The sequence below is a fragment of the Anarhichas minor genome, unplaced genomic scaffold (assembly GCF_050575085.1).
Source record: "Anarhichas minor isolate MPS153535 unplaced genomic scaffold, ASM5057508v1 ptg000040l, whole genome shotgun sequence".
NCBI classification, from domain to species: Eukaryota; Metazoa; Chordata; class Actinopteri; order Perciformes; family Anarhichadidae; genus Anarhichas; species Anarhichas minor.
In genome coordinates, this window is record NW_027466486.1 from 6,777,138 (window position 1) to 6,801,367 (window position 24,230).

General features: G+C 41.6%; 3 protein-coding genes across 4 annotated transcripts in view; 1 reads left to right on the plus strand and 2 right to left on the minus strand.

The window, feature by feature from the left end:
* Positions 1-19: 19 nt before the first annotated feature.
* On the minus strand, positions 20-2,542 carry iqcc (IQ motif containing C). The gene is made up of 5 exons (XM_076108735.1): positions 2,434-2,542; positions 2,065-2,208; positions 1,714-1,981; positions 960-1,060; positions 20-433 (listed from the first exon to the last, which is right to left on the minus strand). Exons 1-5 carry the CDS (start codon positions 2,473-2,475, stop codon positions 398-400), a joined length of 591 nt encoding a protein of 196 aa, XP_075964850.1. The 5' UTR covers positions 2,476-2,542; the 3' UTR covers positions 20-397.
* Positions 2,543-2,738: 196 nt separating this feature from the next.
* fancm (FA complementation group M) overlaps positions 2,739-24,230 on the plus strand; it is a 31,650-nt gene continuing 10,158 nt past the window's right edge. The window contains exons 1-13 of one of the 2 annotated variants that reach the window (XM_076108727.1): positions 2,739-3,532; positions 3,620-3,792; positions 4,792-4,869; positions 5,006-5,164; positions 18,675-18,806; positions 19,506-19,638; positions 19,747-19,839; positions 20,000-20,104; positions 20,399-20,571; positions 20,794-21,000; positions 21,131-21,371; positions 21,485-21,633; positions 22,124-22,288. In XM_076108727.1, coding sequence (XP_075964842.1) covers positions 2,836-3,532; positions 3,620-3,792; positions 4,792-4,869; positions 5,006-5,164; positions 18,675-18,806; positions 19,506-19,638; positions 19,747-19,839; positions 20,000-20,104; positions 20,399-20,571; positions 20,794-21,000; positions 21,131-21,371; positions 21,485-21,633; positions 22,124-22,288 — 2,505 coding nt within the window. In that variant the 5' untranslated portion in view covers positions 2,739-2,835. Of the gene's footprint in view, positions 3,533-3,619; positions 3,793-4,791; positions 4,870-5,005; positions 5,165-7,374; positions 8,280-18,674; positions 18,807-19,505; positions 19,639-19,746; positions 19,840-19,999; positions 20,105-20,398; positions 20,572-20,793; positions 21,001-21,130; positions 21,372-21,484; positions 21,634-22,123; positions 22,289-24,230 lie in introns of those variants that run through there. The other variant, XM_076108728.1, reaches the window with a different exon arrangement.
* Positions 7,324-16,429, minus strand: soul3 (heme-binding protein soul3). Its single transcript, XM_076108734.1, has 5 exons — positions 15,838-16,429; positions 10,768-10,862; positions 9,824-9,965; positions 9,504-9,687; positions 7,324-9,358 (listed from the first exon to the last, which is right to left on the minus strand). The coding sequence occupies exons 1-5, from the start codon at positions 16,085-16,087 to the stop codon at positions 9,187-9,189; spliced, it is 843 nt and encodes a 280-aa protein (XP_075964849.1). The 5' UTR covers positions 16,088-16,429; the 3' UTR covers positions 7,324-9,186.

Genomic DNA, 24,230 nt, shown 5'->3' on the forward strand with positions numbered 1-24,230 from the left:
CAAGACAATAATACCAAAAGACAACAGCAGCTTCATAGGAGACTTGTGAATATTTGTAGGAAATTGGAGCTTCTTTGAGTCACACCATGCATTGTCCCGAGCCGAGGATCTCTCCCCTGAATGAGCCGTCCCACACAGCAGTAACTACCGTATGACGCAATATCAGCAAACAACAGCAGAAAGGAGACTTTTTTTTTTTTTTTTTAGAAAAATACAATTTATTCAGTTATTAAATTAGCAAATAATATATACAATGTACAGCTTTTTGTCAAACACATGATGAATACCACTGAAAGCAATCTATTTACGGCGTCTTTGTTGATGTATAAAAGTTCAGTTAACAGCAGTCAGGCCTTCAGTCCCACATTATCGAGTCCAGTTCACATCACTGCTGCCGTCAGGATACGCTCAGCCTGTCCTTCAGTGACAAGTACTGTAGAAGAGAGAAGGGAAAAACTTTCATGAAAAAGTTTGAGTAAATCCTGCTTTCTCTGACATCAGCTGCATTTCTTTACATTAAGTGTTCTTCGTGCACATGAATCCACATCTTGGCACCTTTCCACCCCCTGGAGCTGCAGGGTGCTACGTGGGAGCAGTGATGTAGGATTCATGAAAACATTTTGTTGTAAGATAAATTAAGGGATTCAATTGGTACACAGTCTGTGTGCAAAGGGTGCAGGCTGCTGAATATGCTAAGGAACAGCATGACAGATGTATGCACTTAATAAAAAGAAAAACAGGCTGAATCATGTACATAGCTGTTCAATAAGTAGCGACTGGTTATTATTCACGGATACCTACAATGTAGGCATTTTTTCGGATGCTTCTTGGAACGACAGTACTGACTTCTTTTTGAGGTCACTGAATAAATTATGTCTTGAAGGAGAGGCAATTTTCTTACAGCAGGAGACCGCCGCTGCTGAATAAATGCAGGGAACCAATCACTTCCTCCGTCTCACCTTCTTCCTGCTGCCAATGGCCTGTTGTAGCCAGACCAGCTCCATGGTCAGGGTGTTTCTGTGCAGACGCAGGGCCTCTGGGGCACAGGACTGCCGGGGAGCTGAAGGAAGGATGGCAAATTCAACATGACTGATAAGGCATCTACTCTACAGGAGGAGAATCGGTTTGCAATCACAACATGTGTTTTACACAAAAGTCCAACTTTTCCTTAATCCTGTACACACAGATTCTCTTTTTACTTCTCTTTTTGGTTATTCTTCATTGAAAACCCTCAAAATGTGGTGAAATTAATGAACTTCTTTGCAATGATATTGCTCCTCTTTAAAGTTAATTTAAAGGCTTTGAAGCAGATCCCTGTTTTAAATAAGTAAAACAGTTTTTTAAAATCTATTTTAAGCAAACCAGAGCCTCTGTATTCCATCATCAACTAGATGGATATTGTTCACAGTGTTTACACAACAAGACTGGTGCTTGAACAATTCACTGATTCATCACTCAACATTTGCCATTTACAGCTTTTCCAATTCTACTTTCCAGTATCATATAATTGCAAATTGCATATTCAAAAAACAATAAAAACATTTTTTTTAAAAGCATCTCATTGAGTGCTTGGAAATTGTGATTGTGAAACTAATTGTTCGTTGAAGCCCAACATAGCAGGCAATCTACCTCTGATATGAATGAATAATGAAAAATGGAGAGTAAGCAATCTCATTTCATTAATAAACTACTACTGCTGTGCACAGTGCTCACCTTTGTGAGAGTCACCATAGTTCATGTCCAGCTCCAAACTGCTCCACACAGTGGTGGAGTCTCCATCTTTCTCCAACTCGGTGCTTTCTTTCTGTCTCACTGCAGCAGCTGTAGCATCGCAATCATCTCTCTCTGCTTCTATCCTCTCCTGGAGGACACGAGGATCTCCTCTCTCCGCTGATGATGATGATGATGATGATGATAATGAGGGTGACGATGCATTTGAAGGTTTGCTTGCAGAGCTGCTGGTTCGTAGAAATGGGCCCTCCTGAAGATGCACGAGCACATGCATGAGAGAGAGAGCGAGGCACCGATAAGATGATTTACAAACTTCCGGTTAAAGCTGCCTACATTGTCTGTGAAGTGGGGGATAGCGATGACCGTCTCCTTCCACTCCACGTGGGTCAAGCCTCCATCAATCTCTCTCACGATGTCCTCAAAGTCTTCTCGCGTACGACGGACTTCGTCTCGCACCAAGTATCCACGCGCAGATGCCTACCGAAGAGAGGAGAGTTAAAGTAATGTTAACTAACTAACGTTACAAGTAACGGCGACGTGTCCCTGCTAGCCCACCTACTGCTAACGTCAATGCTAAAAACAATAGCAACGTTTTACTGTTAGCAGCTGTTTTCCAGAGTTAGCAAACAAGCTAAACAGCCCGAACTAGCAAACAAACAAACAACTCACTTTATTAACTTTAGGTATAAAGGTATAAATTACCTGAAAGCAGGTGAGTGTCTTCTCCCACTTGCTTCTGTCCATTGCTATGGTAACGTGACAGCGTTTACTCTGGAAGAGCGCGGGAGACGAGCTCAAACTTTTGATGTTGTTCCGGTGTCACACACAACAAAATAAAAGCCTCCTCGTTAAATGTAACTAATTTAGCTCTTAGCTTGGTATGTTGACGTGCATACAATACAGAGATTGTGTCATCATTGAAACTGTATTTAAATGATCGAAATCACTCTGGAGTAAAACCGTCGTTATATATGTGGTGTCTTATTTTGGTAAAACGTGGGCGGAAGTGACCCATTGTTTTTATACCGGCGGTCAGGTTACAATGTTGCTGCTCGTGCCGGGGGCACTTTTTCCTCACATTTCTTCCGCCACAACTAATGGAAAATGAGTAGTGGTTCAAATCAGAGGACGTTGTTCCAGACTTGGGGTGCACCCGTCTCTCAAAACAAAGTTCTTCAACCGAAAATAGATGGCAAGAAAGCCGCTGCACGGCGCAGAGCAACAACCCCGAGCAGCACTGCGCAGGTAGCTAACGTTACAACTCACCTTCCTCAAAATCCTCTGTGGGCTCACATAGGTCAGGGGTCAACAGTGAACCCGGGGAGGACAGGGGACCCTGGACCTTTGTATGAAGATGAAGATGATGATCTGATGTTGGTCGCTGTTTATGAGGCTGAAAAGAGCCTAGGACTTGATAATGCAAACTGTTTTCAACATGACAACCCTGAAGGAACAGAGAGCACTGCCCTCTCTCCCGTCCCGTCAGCTGGGCAAACCTATCCAGACCTCCCTGGCTTCGACAGCTCCTCGGCTAAGGTGTGGATTTACCCCACCAACTATCCCATCAGGGAGTACCAGATGAAGATGTCAGAGGCTGCTCTCTTCCAGAACACACTGGTGTGCCTCCCCACGGGTCTGGGAAAGACCTTTATCGCCTCTGTGGTCATGTACAACTTCTACCGCTGGTATCCATCGGGGAAGATCGTATTCATGGCTCCCACCAAACCTCTGGTGGCACAACAGATCGAGGCCTGTTACAACGTGATGGGGATCCCACAGGCACACATGGCCGAGCTGACGGGTAACAATCACGGCACAACAACTGTGACACCCATCTTTCTTCTTTTTAGCCCTTTTATTAACGAGAGTCTGTCTCCCCTATCTGCAGGCTCCACGGCGGCAAATCGTAGACAGGAGGTGTGGAGGACCAAGCGCGTCTTCTTCCTCACCCCTCAGGTCATGGTGAACGATCTGTCCAGAGACACCTGTCCGGCCCAGCAGGTCAAGTGTGTGGTGATCGACGAAGCCCACAAGGCGCTGGGCAACCATGCCTACTGTCAGGTAGATCAACCTGCGACTAATGATTACAGCGTGTCATGTTTTCAGGTTATATTTTTCTTGCCATGTCCAATTCTGCTTGTGAACCTGCAATAAAGTGACTTTTTAAAGCGATAATCCATCCAAAAGATGTTCTCACGAAGTAGCACTCACTCTTGAAACATTGTTGTAGACAATGGAGGCCGTCTTGACAGCAGTTTGAAACTTTATTCATTTTTTGTTAATTTATTTCCTTTGAGTTATGTGACAAAATAGCGTACCAAGGAAGCTTTCCCTATAGTATGTCTGGTTGTACTACAAAACCATTGTGGGCAGACATGCTCATGGACATTTTATAGTATATTTTGCTTTAATGTAATGAAGTACTTTTATTTGTCAAGTATTTTATTCACTAGCTAAATTGAACATTCATATCTGGTTATTTTGCCTAACAAGTTACTTCATTTATTTTATTACATCGATAGTGATGAGTGGGGGAAGAAGTACTCATCTTAAGTAAAAGTACTAATACCAGAGTGCAGAAATACTCTGAAGTAAAAGTCCTGTCTTCAAAAGTACTATATTATATTATATTATAATTATTGATGCATTCAGGTTTTATCACTTTAATATTGTAACTGATGAAGCCGGAGCTGGTTTATTTACTTCATATACTGCCAGGTAGTTTTATCTATAATAAAACATTTTTATTTTGTATTAATCTAAATCTGAAAACTAACCAAAGAAGTATAGTTCATTAAAAAGTACAATAATTGCTTCCAAAGTGTAGTGGAGTAGAAGTATGAAGTTGCAAAAAATGGAAGACTAGAAGTACCAAGTACCACAAAACTGTACTTGAGTACAGTACGTGAGTAAATGTACTTTACTAGTTGACGGTTACCGAGGCTTTTAACTTATCTCTCACTCCTATTTCCGATCACGGGCCTCTTTAGGTTTGCGTTCTTACACCTTTAGTCACTAAACTGTTCTAACTATGTTGTGTACTATCTTTCTGTTACTCAGGTGATCAGACAGCTCTGCAGCCAGACTGTGCAGCTCCGCATCCTGGCCCTCAGTGCAACTCCAGGAGGGGATTCAAAGGTAAGAACAATAAACTGCATCTGTGTCCAACCGTTGTCTCTCTGGCCTAATGTGACCAAATAATGCAAATCCTCCGTCTCACTATTCTACTGTATATACGATTCAAACTGTCTCCTCTCTCACTCCCTCCCTGCAGTCGGTGCAGTCGGTGATCTCTAATTTGCTCATCTCGCACATTGAGCTGCGTTCAGAAGAGAGCCCGGACGTCCGGGCCCATTCCCACCAGCGCAGCGTGGACAAAGTGGTGGTTCCTCTGGGAGGGGCCCTCTCTGCTCACCAGGCGCGCTACCTGCAGGTAGGACACAAGCAATCTAGCATCGTATCTATCAAAACTCCTCCCGGTCTTTATTTCACCAACAATGTATTTCTTTCTTGTTGACTGCTAAGTCAATTCATTGCCCGTGAAGTGTTGTATTTTTGTGCTTGGCTGCCACCTTGTGGTCACAGTGTGCGTGCTCCTCAGCTGTAATCCTTCTCTTAGCGTCACACGTCTTTCCTCCGGCCGTACCCTAACATACCCTTCATACTCGTTGGTCTGGCTCCAGTGCTGGACCTCCGTTCTCTCCTTGTCACGGGTTGGCTCACTGTCTGTGTGTACTGTTCTGTAAATGTGCAGCAACACTTCATCTGTCTCAGCTCGATGGACAGCCGGAATGTGACACCTGCATCCGAGAGATTAGACCCGGTGAACATGAGCTCCCTTGGGTCTTTCGTGTCTTTTCTTCGCTCCTTTTCTGATTCTTTTTGGATTGTTTGTAATAATTAATAACATCGCTTTTCTTGGTTGTTCTTTAATTGCTTTTGACCGTCTCATTATATTACTCCCCCTGACCGGATGCCGTCTGCAACCTGCTCATTAACCTCCATTTCACTCTGCACTCCCGTGATTTGACCGGACAGTACGCAGAATAGAGAGAACGCTGCACTCGGGTGTAAAATGAGCATCACCGCGGTCATTCAGGCAGAACTTAATGATTGTTGAGCCAATCAGAAAAATGAACCAGTCATGCAGACAGCTTTTTGGGGCTCAGCTGTATGCGTTTCCCTCGCTTGTGGCATTCTTGTTGTGTTGTAATGGACGTCGATGGTGTGATCTAGAGCTTAAGCATAAAATAATTTCTGTTCTTTACTTAAAACAAATGCGCTGAAGTTTATGAAGAGCAATTTGTACTTTAAAAAGAAAAGAAATGTCTGTTTTCATATTAGAATATTATCTGAAACCTTTGCCTCACCTGCAAACTGTCAGATACTACATACAGAGTAATGTATTGTGCAAGAGGCTGCACTCTGGTTTGCCATAGTGTGAGAACTCATCATGTCACTGTGCTTCAGTAACGGAGCACCAGTTGTTCTTGTGGAATGCGTTATGGTATATGTGGGAGAACAAAGTCGGGTGTGACCCCTTTTGTTTTCTACATTTGAGTCCATAAAAAGGAAGCAATACCCTGAAGGGATATTCTGTAGTACACAGTATATAGTACTTGTTGGTTGGTATGTATGTATCAGTGTGAAAGCGGACATGTTTAAAAAAAAAAAAATCATACAAAGCAGCTCGGTTGTTGCTAAAGTAAGAATATGAATTAACTACATTTATATCCCAAATATCAAAAACTGTGGGGATTTAATTCACCATGAAGAGATTTTAACTTTATCTCTTTCCCGATAATTCAGATTCTGTTTCCTAAAGCAGATGATGAGCTCCTCTGTACCATTTGGCTTACTATCTATATCAGTAATACTCCCAGAATCATGCAGACTGTGTATAAGAGACCAATAAAACTCAGCATCGCTGTACGTTTCAAAAGATGGGAGACAAGCACGTTTTTATTGAACAAAGAAAACCACAGTAGTTCTCGCTTTTGCACTTGAAACACTAAAACAATAAGCATAGAGAAAGGAAAAAGTCACACTTGATGTTCCCATATAACCAAAGGGAAAACCAACCCACCTATAGCATGGCTTTGCAAGTGTTCACTTTATACTACAGTTGTCCGAGAGTATCATATCAACTATACAATCATTTAATGCAAAATAAATTCTTTGGATGTCTTGACGTCAACCACTGGGCAACCTTTCCAACCCAATGCTAACTTTATTAACTGTTTAACAAGTGTATGTGAACTAAATAAGATGAAACCAACTTCCTCACACTTCAATATAAATTTAAAGCATTAACATTCCTATATCGAGGTGAACTCTCTGCGTAGCTGGTTTAATGTGTATCATTTTGTTTGTGTTGAATTGCATTAGTTTGTTTTAATTTAAAAGTACAGTGACGATAAACATATATATATATATATATATATATATATATATATATATATATATATATATATATATATATATATATATATATATATATATATATATATATATATATATATATATATATATATATATATATATATATATATATATATATATATATATATATATATATATCTATATCTATATCTTTCTTTCTGACTTCGTAGACTCTCCTCAGATTGGTGATGGACCACTAAAAACAGTTTGTACTAAAGCAGAATCGAGCTTATATTGAACAAAAAGAAGATTATAATCACAGTAAAGATATCCTCTGCGCTCTATATCTTTGTCTCTACTCAGCAGTAATGGTGTTTGCAATTCAACCGTGAATTAATAAAGGCCAATTCATATTTTATTAAGCGAGGGTCCGCGTTGGCCCACGCAACGTGAATGTCGTCATCCACACAGGGTCGGCGTGCAGCCGAATTTTGTGACCGCGCGAAAAAAATCCAGTTCTAACCGGTTTGCCGAGAAGAAAATAACAAAGCGACGCTCGTTTTGACGAGAGCTTCTCTGCTGTTAACCACATTTAAATAATAATAATAAGACAGTCGAATAAAGTTGAACTACGTTATGGTGCATTAACCGCTGCCAACTGGAATGCAGTGTGGATCCGGCACGTGCCAGACCGAGCAGTACCGCAGCGGTCCGTGGCTTAATCACGAAACACCGACACTGAGTAGCAAGTAGAAACAGCGTGAGAAAGCGCTACATGAGTAACTATTCCTATACGTGTGAATAGATTTGCAATGAGGAATGCATTATCTCTTTCTGAAGAGAGAAGGATACATATAGTTACTTCTTGATTGTCATTCAGCTGTAATGTATCAGTGAGTTTGGTTTGTAGAAGTGAGTCCTCTTGTGTTCACCCTCCCTGCAGCTCTACGTTCCTGCACAAACGCGCGCGAGCATGTTATGTTCATAATGTGTTTGTTTTCTGAATTGGTGTCACCTGTCGTGTCGAGCTGATTCACGGTTGAAGCCACCTGGATGTCGTCTTATCGGATCCCCCTTCCGAAACCCACCACAACCACGGCTGACCGAACCCTCAGATCGGGTCTGTGGCCCAGCAACTGTAATAACTGATGATCGGTGGTCATCTGGTAAATATTGCACTAACTGATGAAACATGTGACTGGCACCCCCATTGTAAGCTGTTGTGAAATCATTTAGTCCAGAGATAAAGAAACGGCGGATCGATAGTGAGTTGAAATCACCGCCGGCACGCTAGAGTGTGAAAGAGAAACTCTTTTTTTTTTGTGTGCATTGACCTTCACCCCACATGCCGAGACATAGAAGCTGTGCAACAAACAGAGAGGGAGCACGATAAGGCGGCTGCATTCTTCTGACAGTAATCCGTGTTCACAAGAGTGCGAAGAGTTACAACTATTTCAACTGTTGACTAGAGGGCACTGTGTTTAGGAAAGGTTCTTTTTAGCCATCGCAATGTACGAGCAGGAGTTAAAATGCCATGTTGCAAAATAAAAGGCACAACGAGTAGGATTTAAAAACAAGACTCGTATGAAAATAATCCCTCTCAATCATCACTTATGACCCTCTAGAAGTGTGTGGCGGTGTCCCAGCCCTATGCCTGTATTTTAAATAAAGCGATGTGAAACGCCAAGTGGAGAGGTGAATCTGGGGTCTGCTGTCACCCACTAGTGAGCATCGTGACCCTTGTTGAGCTGAGGAGGAGGGGCCAACTCTTAAACGTTGTTTACAAACTGCGACCGACAAAATCCTACTCATTGTGTCTTCATTGTGGGGTTGAAAGGAGGATCTATCTAAATTAATGAGATTTCACTGAGGGTGGAGTAAGGGCTGAGTTTATTTCAGGCCCCAAACTGCTCTATAGTGTGCCATGGGGGGGGGGGGGGGGGGGGGCTGGTGGTCTTTTCAGGTAGAGGAGATGAGTAAAGATCGAGTTGCACCTGAGGCTGAGGCAGTGTTATGGCAGTCTTTATGAGGCTCAAGGGTCACAGATAAGATGGCGCTCTATCTTGTCGTCGGTCAGGTCCGCTCCAGGAACCAGATCTCATTCTGACGGTTGTTGTGAGCGGGGTTGGTGTAGCCGGCCACAATGAACGAGTCATTGGCGCTCAGACCGGGGGAGTCCAGCAGCTCGGCCAGGGCGTTGATCTGATTAACGATGGTCACTTCATTGGTGGGACCAGTAAAGGACCTGAAAGAAGGAGGGAGTGGCGCATGAGCACGAGGCATCACATTTCATTACATCATCAATCGTTGTTTGCCACCAGTGCCAACAAGAAGAGGGAGCTGATTTAGGAATAGCAAAAGTGTAATTTTGTATTTCGTTCTCTACGGACCTTGTGTATACAGTAGTGGCGGGCCAGATCTCTATGACGATCTCATTGTCGTGAGGTTGCGGGGGCTGGGCCTGATGCTCAACGGGAAGGCAATACGCCACAGTGACGTTGTGGGAGATCACAGAATGGTTCTCGTCTGTGCGCACCACTGTGACGATGGGCAACGTCATGCCCAGGTAGTCACCTAGAGGTGTAGAGGAAATGGTCAGGCTGGCGTGGGGATTATCATCAACCAATGACAATGAAGACAAAGACTGAATTTCAAAAGGTCAGAACCTTTTGTATTTTTTTTTTTAATGGTTGCTTGCTGCTGTACTTACCCAAGGAGTTCTGCTGGCAGATATATCTCATTAGCTTCATGAAACCATAGCAGATGCTCTGTTCGTACGTCTCCTCGTGCATTGTTACACAAGCCCAGTGGCCCTTCTCGTATTGCCGCTTCTCCCACAGCAGCTCCCCACACTGAAACAGCAAAGACCAGCAAAGACTAGTGAAGACGAAGTTAGGACTGTGGGTACTCGTGATTACTGCGTTAAATTGAATCGAGGCTTATGAAACTGTGTCCTGTAACAGATGACATTACAGCTGGATGATGGAATTGAGAATGCCGGCAAATGCTCGGACTTGCCGTCAACGAAATGTGTAAAAAATACATTTGTGTGTGACTTTTTTTTTCCCCCTCACACATTTACTAAACTCCATTTGAACATTTACATTAACTTTTTTACTTTTAAGGGGAGTTAATGTCACTGATGCATATTCTGTTTAATCAGCTGCATCAGTGTGTTTTACAGACCGTCAGTAAATACTCTGTCTGTCACTTACAGCAAAGCGTCCAATCTCTGAACTTTCCTAATTATCTACATAGATGAATCAGTGATGAAAACGATGCTTTTGTTTCGCACGTATATATTTGTATTTGATCGTCAACATGCTGTCCTTTCACACGGCACGGAGACCTGCTCTAAGAATAGGGTGCCATGATTGTCCTTTGTTTAACCGGAGTCTCCAGCCAATTTTGAATGAACTAATTAACTCAAGTTAAACCAATTAGCCCTCTTTATTTATACAGCCCCCTAAGGAGTTTAAATGGCTTATTGTGTTGGGGGACACAGCCTGTCAAAAATAAATATCTGACCCATGCTCACTAACCAATCTGTGAGCTTTTCTCTTTTTATATAGACCATAAAAATGTCTAGAAAGGTGTGCGTCCACACCTGTGCAGTATGTGTCGTGGTCAAAGTAGTAAAAGTCGGATAGATACCTTCTCTTTGCGTGCGAGGAGAGTGAACGGGATGACTTCTCTGTTGCTGCGTCCTTGGTTGTTGCTGGTTAGCTGTTGGATGGGCTCCGCCATTTCTGTACACAGACAAACGAACACTTGATCAGTTTAAACGGCGGTACAGAAATAAAGTATTGTCACAACGTACAGACGGTACACAGGCACTTTGAAACCTTTTTGTTTTGATAAGTGTCGACATATAAACTCGTATCTAGACTACTGGCAGGCCATGCCGGTCGTCTCTGTGAAAAAAGGCAGCCAGATGGGCAGACGAGTGTGCCAGGATGTCGCAGAGAGTAACGTTTATTGGAGCTGATGGAGAGAACACTGAGCAAAGCTGCCCCAGGGCCAGATATACAGACTGGCATTAACAGAGAGGGAACGACAGCAGTTAGCCAATGCTTTTGAAATATTCTCCAAAACTTTGGAGTTTATGTATCAAAGTAGTTTATGGAACCGCGGTTAAGTTACAGCTTCTATCCAACCACAGGAATTTAAACTTGCTATAAATCATGTTATTACACGTGTTGTTGTTGCAGGTGTAATTGAGCCACACATGCTTAAGCTGAAGTTAGTGTGGACCATATTGCGTAATGCTACAAGTGGACCACAGGAGCAACTCCTCTACTAAGTCGTCATTGCTTTAAACTTTAACAGCCTCGACACATCACACTCTGTTGTCAGATTAAATAATGCCGCTATGTTCCATTGCTGAACTGTCAAATGCAAGTCACTCAAGGTGAAGCCAATTCAATCAATATCATGAGGGACAACTGGGTCAGAGGGGTCTGTGGTATTTAGGGCATCAATCCTTTGACAAGTGTGTGTGTGTGTGTGTGTGTGTGTGTGTGTGTGTCACAGAGTAGGAGGGCTGTGGATGGATAATGAGCACGTAGGTTTGAGGTGGTAAATATTACCCGGCCAGAGAGTAAAGGAGGACAAGAAAACACTTCAAACCCGCTGCGTGTTTATCCACACAGACGCACGGCCAAGCGGCAAACTCGTCGCCAGTTTCTATGGCAGCACCTCTAGAGCCGCTCGGTGTTGACGCAGGACGGTGAACACTTGTTCTTGTACCGGTGCTTCTTAATCAATACGGGGCTGTAATCACGTCCCACCCATGTTTGATCTTTGTAGGTGGACATAAATACTGTACATCAACAACAGCATCCAATCAAGAAGCAGGGGTAGCGTCTTGCTCGCTATAGTGTCGAGAGTGCAGTCTGTTTGTGGCTTTTCATGTGTTAAGAGTTGCGTAATGAAGTGCAATGTAACGTACGATAGTTGAACATGTGTGTACAAGTAGGAAATTGTGTACAACATTTGAAATGTGTCACGACTACGGCCTTTTTATGGTTTCTCATTAGATCGGTTTATTGAGTTTCAGTTGAAACCTGGGGTGTGTGTATTTAGCCATCACAAACACTTGAAATGTGAAGGCCTTGACTCACTGGCCTGTATTATTAACACGTACTTCCAGTGAAAACGCATATTGTTGGCTACAGACCTCAGAAACACGCTCTTACTTGTTTTCATCAGTTTCGTGGGTGTGCTAAGGCATTTATCATCAATATCTATGAAGGGAGACTAAGACGAGGTCGACTTTGTTCCTAACTTTTCATTTGGTGTTCACTTATGGGAAGTTAAAAACAATAAACAATACATTCCACCTTGTTTACAAGTTAGAAGAAGCCCTTTCAGTTGAGGATTTCTGCTCCTTTGACCTCCTTTCACTTTGCAATGAGACTTTGTGAACATCCATTGAGAATAATACCGTCTTTGTTTCCGGCAGAGAGCTTGATTGAACATCAATCCATATTTGGAGTTTCACCCACATCCTCTCCAAAGCCACCCAACTCAACTCCTGGTTTCAAAGTCATTGAAACGCTCGCTTGCGCAGCTCGTAAACTTTGTCTTTACCCGCCCACATTTTCCTCACGAGTGCCAGATTGGTTCTGTGGATGTGAGGAGGTGGTGAGTGTTTTCTGATAGGTGGGGTGTTTTTTCGACTGTGAAAACAGCTAGTTAGTAGCTACAGAGGAGTTACAGTTGCATATGTAGCATTAGCTAGTGTTAGCCAATTAAAAAACCCGATCAGAGCTCCAACATCGACCCACTTTACTTCATTCCAATTAGAGCGAAGGAGTTTGCGACGGCCTTGACCTGTGTCCTCAGCAGCAGTATTGTAATCCAGGATTTAGCAGCCACAACCTCAGCACCAGTGCAGGCCAGGTAGCTAATCCCCCCGAGTCAGAAAGCCCCACTAAGTGATTTCAGTCTTCAATTAGTGCTGTAATCTGAGGGCAGCGGGATGACAATGTGCCAGTCTGTGTCACGGGATTCTAAGTGGGCACCCAAAAAACATCTCCTTCACAAAATGTTATTCATTTCTTCAGGCTTCTCTCAAAATATTCCTATTTTCTTGTTTAATTCTTTGCCTTTCAGTCATTAAACCGTTATTTTAACAACAAGTTGAGGGGAAAATATGAACTGCTCATGACTTCTAGCATAATAAACTGGTGATGATTGGTCAACAAGCATTAACCATACACAGGTTGAACTAAAATACAGCTTTGATGTTCACTTTGTTAATGTTTTGTGCCCTCAAAAGGTGAAGGACGATAAAGTATGTTTTTAAAGTTAAGCTAATGTTAATGGGTCCATTTTTCTGGTCTGTGATTAGCAGAGTTGAAAAACCTGCTGTTGTTGTGAGTACAACATCTGGACTTGTATTGAAAGTTTTACTCCTGAATTCAGGTACTTATGAAGTACACTGGTCAACAATTTTCCAGAGAAAATATTAGAATTCAATTCATAAACTTGAATCTCTTATAGGGCCGTCTTCGACCAAAGACATTCTTCGTCGACTACTACTCGTATGATTTTGTAAGATTGGTCGACTATTCGACTAAGAGGGGGAATCCCTACTCCCGTAGTCCGACCTTGGTCTGTTGGACGTTGCAAAGCAGGTCAACTGCTGATAGATCATGAATATATGGACCCACAAACCACAACTCTGCCACATGAGTGAGGATGTGTTGACCTGAGTTAGTATTCGACTACATTTAGTTTAATGTTTATTTTTTTACACCCCTGTAACCGCATTGAGTTACTATGCTATAAGGCTATATTGTCAGATCACATGGGATCATGCAAATGGTAGATGACAGATATCATTTTAGTGGATGAAAGCAGAACATTAAAATTAGGCGAGGCTGGCAGAGAACACCGGTAATGACAGGTGGCACTGCCGTCCAAAGATTAACATATTTTAAGCTTTTGCCGTCTAGTGCGACAGAATTTCCAAGCGGATGTTACGTAGCTCCCTCACAGGGAGAACGTATAGCATATTAAGATAAACTTGCATTTTTATATCTTTATATTCGTTACTAGAATTACATCAAATAGTATGCAAAATGATGTTATTTAATACATTTTATTCCATCGATGCAGCAACATATTGTCATGCATGTTTGATTTAGTTTGTGTGTGTGTGTGTGTGTGTGTGTGTGTGTGTGTGTGTGTGTGTGTGTGTGTGTGTGTGTGTGTGTGTGTGTGTGTGTGTGTGTGTGTGTGTGTGTGTGTGTGTGTGTGTGTGTGTGTGTGTGTGTGTGTGTGTGTGTGTGTGTGTGTGTGTGTGTGTGTGTGTGTGTGTGTGTCCTGATTCCACGTGTGCAACATTATTGACCAAGTACGTGTACACATTTTCCTTTGCTTTCAATGTACATAAACGGATATAAAGCTAAAAACAAAGCTGGACACGGTAAGGATAAACATTTAACTACAGATGTGTGTGTGTGTGTATATATATATATATTTTAAAAAACAATTACACAATGTCAATTTACAATGCCGAATTACAGCAACTCCATATTGCAGTAAGTACGTATGCTAGAACTACCTACACAATAAAAGCATTCACTTCATGAGAGGAACAACAACCGCAAAAATGTTTTTATTTTTTAAACTTTGAACACAAAATTACAGATAATATATTTGTTCTATTTTATCATTTATTTTCTATTGAGGTTATAACTTGCTAGACGCAACACATTCTCGTATTACTATATTATTACCCGTACTATTACTGCTTTAGTATTAGACCATATTTATTTTTAAAGGTTTTTTATCGGGGGTGAGTGGGTCCACGGATAGAGGACGCCGTCTGTTGTACAGACTGTAAAGCCCTCTGACAAATTCGTGATATTTGGGCTTTACAAGTCAAGTTGAATTAAATATTCCTACAGCAATATCCCCGTCGTATTTATATACTGCCTGTGAGATTGTACTGTCCCAATAGAATATTTAAAGCCACAAGAGGAACGTGTAATTGCTATTATTACATGTCTGATAACTTCATCTGAGTGAAACGCTGACTTAAAAAACGCTCGCTCAATTTCAATGCTTATTCCTAACACCTCCCTGTACTTGTGATCCCTTGACTTCTGTGCATTAATAAGATCTCCAGATATCCATGCAAATCACAATACACACAAACGTGTTTTTCTTTTTGCAGTTAAGTTACGCAACTATTTATAGAAAAAGGGGGTCAGTCTGCAATGTGTTTTCTGACTTTGCAGACTTCTAGCTGCTAAAATGACAGAGATATTGACCGACGTCTCCTTTTCTGGGACCCAACAGAACTTCTAGAGGTCCAACAATCACACTTGAGGAAATGCAACTTGTTGTTGTTGTTATTATTGCTGTAGTTTGGCCATTTAAATCACTACCCGTCACCGTGCAAGCAGTTGTAAGAAACTTACTCATCTGTGGTCGGCCTCGCATAATGCATTAACTATACGGGGAAGGTGGTGTCCTGGGTGGAACTGGTTTATCTATAGATGTGCATCACTGGACACTAGGTCAATGGGTTGAGGAAGTTGAGCCCAACATGTCTTTAGTTGTTGTTTTGACTTGTCTGTTCACCACGCCTACGTTTATACCGAGGCTACAATAGACTATGACCTAGTATTAGGTATTATTACCTAGTACAACATTAATCAAGATAACGTCAAACAGAGTTGTATGTCTCGTGAGGTGTTGATGTTGTACCTTGAGAAACCTCCACCTGGTGCCCCCTCGCTACGTCCTGCCAGTACTGCAGCAGCCGGTCATCGTCTATGGTTTTCTCGTCTTCTTCGGGGTTGCCCGAGTCTGAAATCCCGTCTTCCGAGAAGGACTCCAGGTCCTCCAGTGTGATCATCCCGCTTTGGTCGGGCCCGCCGCCGTCACCGTCACCGTCACCACCTCCGCCGCCGCCGCCGCCACCACCGCCATTCATTTGGCAGCCACCTCGGTCCATCTCTGCTCGTTAGACTAGCAGCGACCTTACCGAGGACAAATATGACTAAAAATCAAAACAAATGCTCGTTAATTAAAGTGTCCGTCTTTTCCTCCTTCGGACCTCCGCGAGTTGCTCGTCCAGTCGTTACTTTCTGGTCAACAAACCAGGCACTGCGAAGCTCTCCTCGACACATGAAGCCATATTCATATTCGCAATGTTACATCGGACTTAAACGAGACATATCCTTTCGTCCGCGCACTTAATAGTCGCTTAAAAAGCAACAACAACAACCCCAAAAGAAGAAGAAGTCGACTCCCTCTCTCGCTCGCGCGGAGCAGAGTGACTTCTCTCGGCCGTAACCTGAGGTGAATGCGATGTTTACAGGGGATGAGGGCGGAGCACGTGACGCTGCGGGCTCGAGACTATAAAGGATTTGATGAATGTCTTAACAACAGGACACCCAGTGTTAGAGGGCAGCAGGGTGTGTGTGTTAGAGTGTGTTTTTGCATGTACGTAGGACAGCCATGACTGCCGCCGTAATTTTTTAAAATTATTTTTATTTTATTATACTATATGGATCCCGTTAAGGGGGAAATTTGTCTCATTTGACCCATCCCTGTATATAGGGAGCAGTGGGCTGCCCATGACAGGCGCCCGGGGAGCCGTTAGGGGTTCAGTGTCTTGCTCAGGACTAAGCAAATCAGAGTGCAGGAAACATGCAAAAAACACCAGTTATTAAATTGTAGCTGAGCAGTTTTTCTTCTTTGTGCCCTTTGTCCGCATTCCACTCAGACAAAAACAGTACCTCAGTAATCTGGTGCTGAGTGATCTCATAATCTGGACCTGACCGCTGCCTACGCATTGCCTCATTGAGAGCTCTGTGTGTGTGTGTGTGTGTGTGTGTGTGTGTGTGATACATGCATACATTCACTTAAGAATTTAATAAAGATAAATAAAGATAATCCTCTTTTCAGTCCCACATATATTATCCTTGATGTACCTTTTTAAGTGAATAAACTCTTTACACATCCCTCCACTTAACAAATAAAAAAGTGGCAATACTTTGAATAATGACATCCTTTATTTGAATTAGGGTTTGTTAAATGTGTTCTCGTCTTTAGCAACCAGCCGTTTATTGATCTGTTATCGAGTTGGAACCGTATCATATGTGATGAAGCCCCATCCGGACCAGATGGGCTGGACGAATGTTTAGGTCTAAGTGATATAGCTGTTGATGTTTTCTGAAAGGTCAGTGGAATTAAGGGTTGTAATTTAACTCTTTGCTTTTGTTCATATAAGCTCTATAATGCACATTATAGAATCAGGCGGACGTTGAGCAGATATGACACAAGTGGACGTCTCAGTTTCCACTTTAAGAGGAAAGCCTAATTAAAAATATTTTTCAAGTAACAGGTAAAGTAGGTTCTGTGTTACTGTATTACTTGTTGTTCCAGTGTGGCGGTCCAGTTAATATATAACATATAATATATTGATATCGTAAGCACAGCTACTTCTACCTCTATTGGTTCATGGGAAGATCGAGGAGTGGCTGTAAAATACTTTGTACTCGTATGATCCATCACGTTCTATCTATATCTTTGATTTATATATTTTTAAAAATATTTCTTGCTCTCCTTTTTATGTCATGTGGCAGTGAAGGTTTTATGTTTTTTCTTATTTTGTAGATTGCGATGATTACCCTCAAAAAATGTACATATCAAGGTGTTTTTAAACATTTTAATATGAAACATTTTAATATGAAATATATATATATATATATATATATATATATATATATATATATATATATATATATATATATATATATATATATATATATATATATATATATATAAATAAATAAAATATGTTCTATCCCAGTGGTGACTGTGAAGGTGTTTTTAAATACCATATGAATTCTAGAATGTGTTTTTATGTCTTTTTTTTTTCTTTGAAGTGTACAACCTCACTATCTGAACTATCCCTTTAAGATACATATTTTTATATATACTGTATTTTAAAATATATGTATACATGTTAAAGTCTAGCCCTATAACATTATAAAACTATTATTATTATGAAACTGAATGTGAAAAATGTGAGATTTGTATGAATGTCTGCTGACTAATATCATTTGGCCTACTTTGCACATCTTATCATCAGTATTTATAAATAATTACAACTAAATTGCATCTCATCTGTCCATATTTGTTGACCAATTTATTTCAAAGGGCCGCCCACTTCTTCTTTCAGAGACTTTTTTTTCCTGCTCTGCTTTTTCCAGTTTCTAGAGCAGCCGTTCCACACGGCTGAAATTGAAATTGTAATGACTCAGCCTTCCATTATCTGTGGTCGTGAGGATGAATAGATGTTGTTAAAATGTCCATCTGACAAGCAGGATAAGGAACAAATCCAACATATTTCAGTGTTATTATGTGTCTCTTGTTGAAGTAGTACCTCTATTCACGCTGTGAAATAAATCTGTTTACCAATCGAGGTGCGTGTGTGTGTCAGTCTTATGCATTACCCCCTTAGCACAGGAAATGGCTGTGCTGTGCAATTATCGATGACCTGTGTATGTTGTGTTTGTTACTCTTCCTGCCAGGTGCTGGAGAAATTCATGTCTCGTCTGTTCCAGAACCGGGTCATGGCACACAAAGACCTGCGGACTCTCACCAAATACCAGATCATCCTCGCCAGGGATCAGTTTCGCAAGAACCCACCACCATGCATCAAGGCACGGAACGCTGCTCTATCAATCTTTGGGCGCGATTGTGCAAACATACTATGTGCTAGAGTACACAGTTTAACATTTTATGATACACAGCCTTGCATAATTACTGGCAAACTGTCATCAAAAGGGTCATCAGACAGGTCAGAAATATAAATGCATATATGAAGAAATCATTTAAAGGAACAGTAATATTAATTTACAGTCTTTTTTACTATTTTTATTATTTCACTAACGATATTAATGAAGCCAGTTATTTATTATTAGTTTTATTCGTTGTATTAATTGTTACTTGTACTAGTTTAGGGGCTCCATAAAGATGTGCCCAAGGCTAAAGAAAATATTCAACCACACAGTGAGGGCTAGCTTTATGAATATGACCCATCTAGATTATTGGATTTGTACTGTATTTTCTTTTAAAGCTTTTAGACCATTGTCTGGTAGTTGGATGAACATTCATGGATTTTCTGTCCCAAGTTGAGATATTCCAGATAAGCATCAAAGTATTTATTATAGAAGATTTAAATACCATTTTAGAATTAAGCTGAATACAGTGCTTTATTTGCAAGTGACAATCATGCATTCATGTATTTTGAAATACATTAGAAGCAGGATATATTGTGGTATTTATTTTCAAAGACTTTTTAAAATCAAATTCTTCTTCAAAATGAATTTAGGGACTGACGTGCTCTCTCTGCTTTCTAGGGTCCGCAGCAGGGAAGGCTGGAGGGCGACTTTGCCTTTTGCATCAGCCTGTACCACGGCTACGAGCTGCTGATGCAGATGGGGCTCAGATCGCTCTTTTTTTACTTCCAGGGAATCATGGACGGATCCAGAGGTCGGTCACATTACTTCCACGGCTTGCAGTGTATTCGACTCTCGGTAATGTGTAAATGTCTGTGAATGATGTTTGATATGAGCGCTCACATTGCCCTGTTTGTTTCAGAGATGCCCAGAGCCAGAAATGAGCTGCAGAGGACCCCCATCTTTTTGGACCTTTACCATGAGATGGAAGCAATGTTTGTGAAGCCATCTGCTGGTACCTGAGAACTCATTCTTACCGTCCCAGTCAAATGCATGAGCCTTTCTTTATTCAATGAGGCATTTTGATGAGAAGTTCTTAATTTGGTTTGTGCAGCTATCAAGGTGCTTTGAGATAAAGCTATTTGACTAATATCCGCTATGGTTAATACTTCTAGGTCCAGATGAGCCATTCATTTACAGTCACCCCAAACTGGAGAAACTGGAGGAGGTGGTGGTGCAGCACTTCAGACGGTGGAGTGAGAGCTCGGCAGACAATAATGGTGATATACTGAAATCAAACAAATGTCTTCGGGTTCTAAATACAAAGAGAAAGACACTGGCGCTGTGTTAAAGCTGCTTACCGTAAAGATTCAACATTGTAGTTGTATCGTGTGATGTTAACAGTGAATCTAGACTTGGCGGCAAATGCAAAAAATAACGTTTACCCTTAACATACAAAGGATCGCAGAACAAAGTCTCGCTGCATCTGAATCAAACGGGCACAATAAACCGACTGATGGCGACTGAAGTCATTATTAAAGGGCCGGTTTCTCTTCTGTCTCATTAATGTCCAGGTCCTCAGGAAGTGAGCACGCGTGTGATGATCTTTTCATCGTTCCGGGAGAGCGTACAGGAGATCGCAGACATGTTGAACCACCATGCTCCGTTGATCAGAGTCATGACCTTCATGGGCCAAGCTTCAGCGGGGAAGGGAGTCAAAGGCTTCACACAAAAGGAACAAATGGAGGTAGACTGACTTTTTATTCATCAAGTGCAGATTTACAGTAACCTGCAGCATATATGCTAAATTAAGAAATATAAAAATGTATTATGGTGGTAACATTCTCAAGAACAAACTACTCCATTTACTTTATATACTGATGGGTATATACCCGTGGGTTTAGGATGACAACATAAGATTAAAACGCTTTCACTATTTAAAGCTTTTTTTTTCCCACTTGTGTTGTAGGTGGTGTCCAGGTTCCGCCAGGGAGGCTTCAACACGCTGGTGTCGACCTGTGTCGGGGAGGAGGGGCTGGATATCGGAGAGGTGGACCTCATTGTTTGCTTCGATGCGCAGAAGAGTCCCACCCGCCTGGTGCAGCGCATGGGGCGTACTGGACGCAAGCGGCAAGGACGAATTGTTGTCATCCTGGCTGAGGGACGCGAGGAGAGGGTGAGTGTTTGAGTTGCATCTATAAAAGCAAGATGAGCCGCGGTCCCTCGAGTTATATATGTTCTACCAAACGCACATAGCCACACGCATATCCACAAAGTTCTTAACTTTGAACCTTTTTGTTCCTCAGACATACAACCAGAGCCAGACCAACAAGCGCAGCGTAGACAAGTCCATTATCGGCAACAAAAGCCGTTTCCACATGTACCCCAACAGTCCCCGCATGCTGCCCGAGGGGGTGAACCCCACCATGCACAAGATGCACATTACCTGTGGCCAGTTTGACCATCGGGAGAGCAGCAGGCGGTCCGTCAGGGGTCGACGGTCCCACTCTGAGGGCCGGGCCTCACTCATCCACCCTCAAAACCTGAGTGAGTGATCAGACGGGCAGATTCTGCTCATACAAAATGGAGATGGAGAAGAAAAGCTAACCTTGATTGGAGAAACTGCACATTTCTGAGTTTGTCTGTGCCTAATGTGGTAGTTCGGCAGCGCAGTGCGACGTCGGATGGGTTTCTGAGCAGTACTGAATATTCCCTGTGGGCGTCCACCATGAGGCTGGAGGACGATGAAGCTCATCCAACCCTGAAACAGTCCCGTTTCCTGTCCCTGCCCAGTGATCGGCCGCCTCAGGTTTCTTTCTTTCTTCTGTCTTTGTTTGTTTCTGTCTTTCCTGTGCAAGTCTGAAAAGTACCGGACAATAGAAGACAATCTAAATGAAGATGATAAAATTTTGAAATAAGACTAACTTTTTTGTCACGTTTGCAGTGTAGAGAAAGACGTCACAGCGTGCTGCCATCTTTAAATGTACAGTTAAGGCACATTGAAGGTAGTGAAATTTAAGTCAGACCATAACGTCTTGTAGAAAAACTAAATTTAGATATTTTTAATGGATATCTACACATTTTGATATTGATCGGAGCCATTCATTTCACTGCATCTTATGGCTCCCGTCTGTGACAGTGAATGGTGGCAGCTTGCTGTGATTTCAGGTCTGCTAAATCCTAACCCCAAGGTTTAAGTACGTGCAAGAACCTCGCTATACTTTCCTGTCTTCTGTTAAAAGCCTGAATATATTGTTCGTATTTTACTAACCATCATGATGTAATTTCATGTCCCGTAGGAGGAGGATTCCAAAAGTGGACCCCCGTCCAGGGACCTATCTTTGTGGGAATGGAGACACTGGCAGCACAAAGCGCTTCCTACACATGGCGTTGATCATTCCCTCCGCTGCCACCACTTCGTTAAGGTGATGGAGCTCATAGACGGCATGAGAGAGGAAAATGAGGTGAGAAAAGGAACAACAACAAGTTAATGTAGGATGTCTTTGTATTAAATCTGTGAGCACCAAGATAGAAGCTAATGTAGTCCTACTCTGTGGCATGAAGGAAGATAACTGAACTTGGGTCTTTAGTGTCTCAACAGCTCGATAGGTTAGTCAGACGAGCACGTAACCACTTCAAGGTATGTGCAAATGAATCAAACATCGTGCAAAACATTTGCAAACATTTTTCATATTTTCATTCAAATAAATACATAGTCTGTGTTTTAGAAAGGGAGACCAAACTGGATAAACTCACCAGGCTGAAATGAGTCAGCTGAGTTTAATGAGAACAGATTGTGGTTTGTGTTTCGTCATTTTGATGAAGGCAAATTCCTGGCATGATAAACAGGCTCCATAGTTACAAAAAAAATGAATATATTCAGCTGGTAGTTTTTGAGCTGCTCCTCTTCTTGTCTTCTTTCTCTCGAATTATATTTAAGATAAAAACTGACAAAAGAAATAACTTTCTTTTTGGAATGTCAGTCTGAAATCTGACCGTGCAGCACTAGAAATGTAATGATTTACTTTTACTGATGAATGCCAAAATATTCTTTATAGTCAGGCGAACTAGTCTATATCTCCCTCTGTAATAAAGCTGCTACAGGAGCCTACTGCCTTTCTGCTGGCCTAATAGCAGCGCGGCTCGTGGTCTCAGCTGCTGGTTGAAAGCAATCTTTTCCGGTCGTTTGAATGGATCAGTTATATCAGCAAGGACGTCAGCTCTAGTAGAAGTAGTCACACAACAGTCGTCTTATGTTGAATCTTCATAATCTCAACAGGAAATATGTTTTACAGACTCAAAAAGCACGCTGTTGTGGTTTTATAAGCAGTACCTGTTTTTGTTTTTTTATTTAGCCACCATTGCGCTCTTCCTGACTTTGTTTACATTTTGCCGATCCCTTCCAAGCATACATGATATCTCTTCCAAATATTGTTTTTAAGACCGTTTCAGGCCTCCTTGTCTCACCATCTGCTGTTTCACAAGATTGTACCATTGATTACACCTCTTGAGTTTGTTCAAATCCTTGAAACTAGGTCAGAGATTATGGTAAAACTGACTATTGGCTGGACTAACAAGTGGGCTTTTATTACCTTTTTTGACCCCAACGTGGGGTTCACCAATCTAGGGACGGAGAGAATTAGCCCGCCTGTAAAAACCAAACTGGATTACAGGGCGAGATGGCAGCTAATGTCTTGCGTGCCTTCATTGATTCATTCAAGTCATGAAATACCCAGCAAACAAAAATTAACATTAATTCAAACATTTGATAAAAAAAACAACTAAACAACTAAAGTACAACTTTATTTAAAAACCTAAACCTTAAACCTGAACCCTATTATTGTTATTGTTATTATTATCCTATATTATTATCAGTTACAATGATCTTTAAAGGATTGAGACCCGTTATACGACTGAAGCATGTTAGTTTAGATGCTAGCGTCACCATAGCATTTAAAATGAACTACTAAATGAACATCAGCTGTGAGCTTTTCAAATTCTGTCCTATGATTATTATCAATCAATACTTTGATATACTGTTACAACCCTACAGTACAGTTATGTGCACACACTGTTTAATAAGTAGGTCTGATTGTTTTGTATATGAAATTTGACTATGTGTGCTTTATATAAGAGTTTACATATACAGTTATGATATAAAATGGTTAGATAATAATACATTGCTGTTAAGTGGATTAGTAAAATTCAAACAATTCAAATCGAATCGTTTAAAAAAAAACGATGACAAATGTCATCGATGGCGTTTGTTATTCATATATTTGCTTGTGACAGTTAACACTCCAATGACTCCAGTGGTGGAGTTATTGAAAATGTTATGACAACAATATACTGTATATGATCTACAGCCCGTATAATGGCTTACTGCCACTGAGTGTCTTTTTGTGG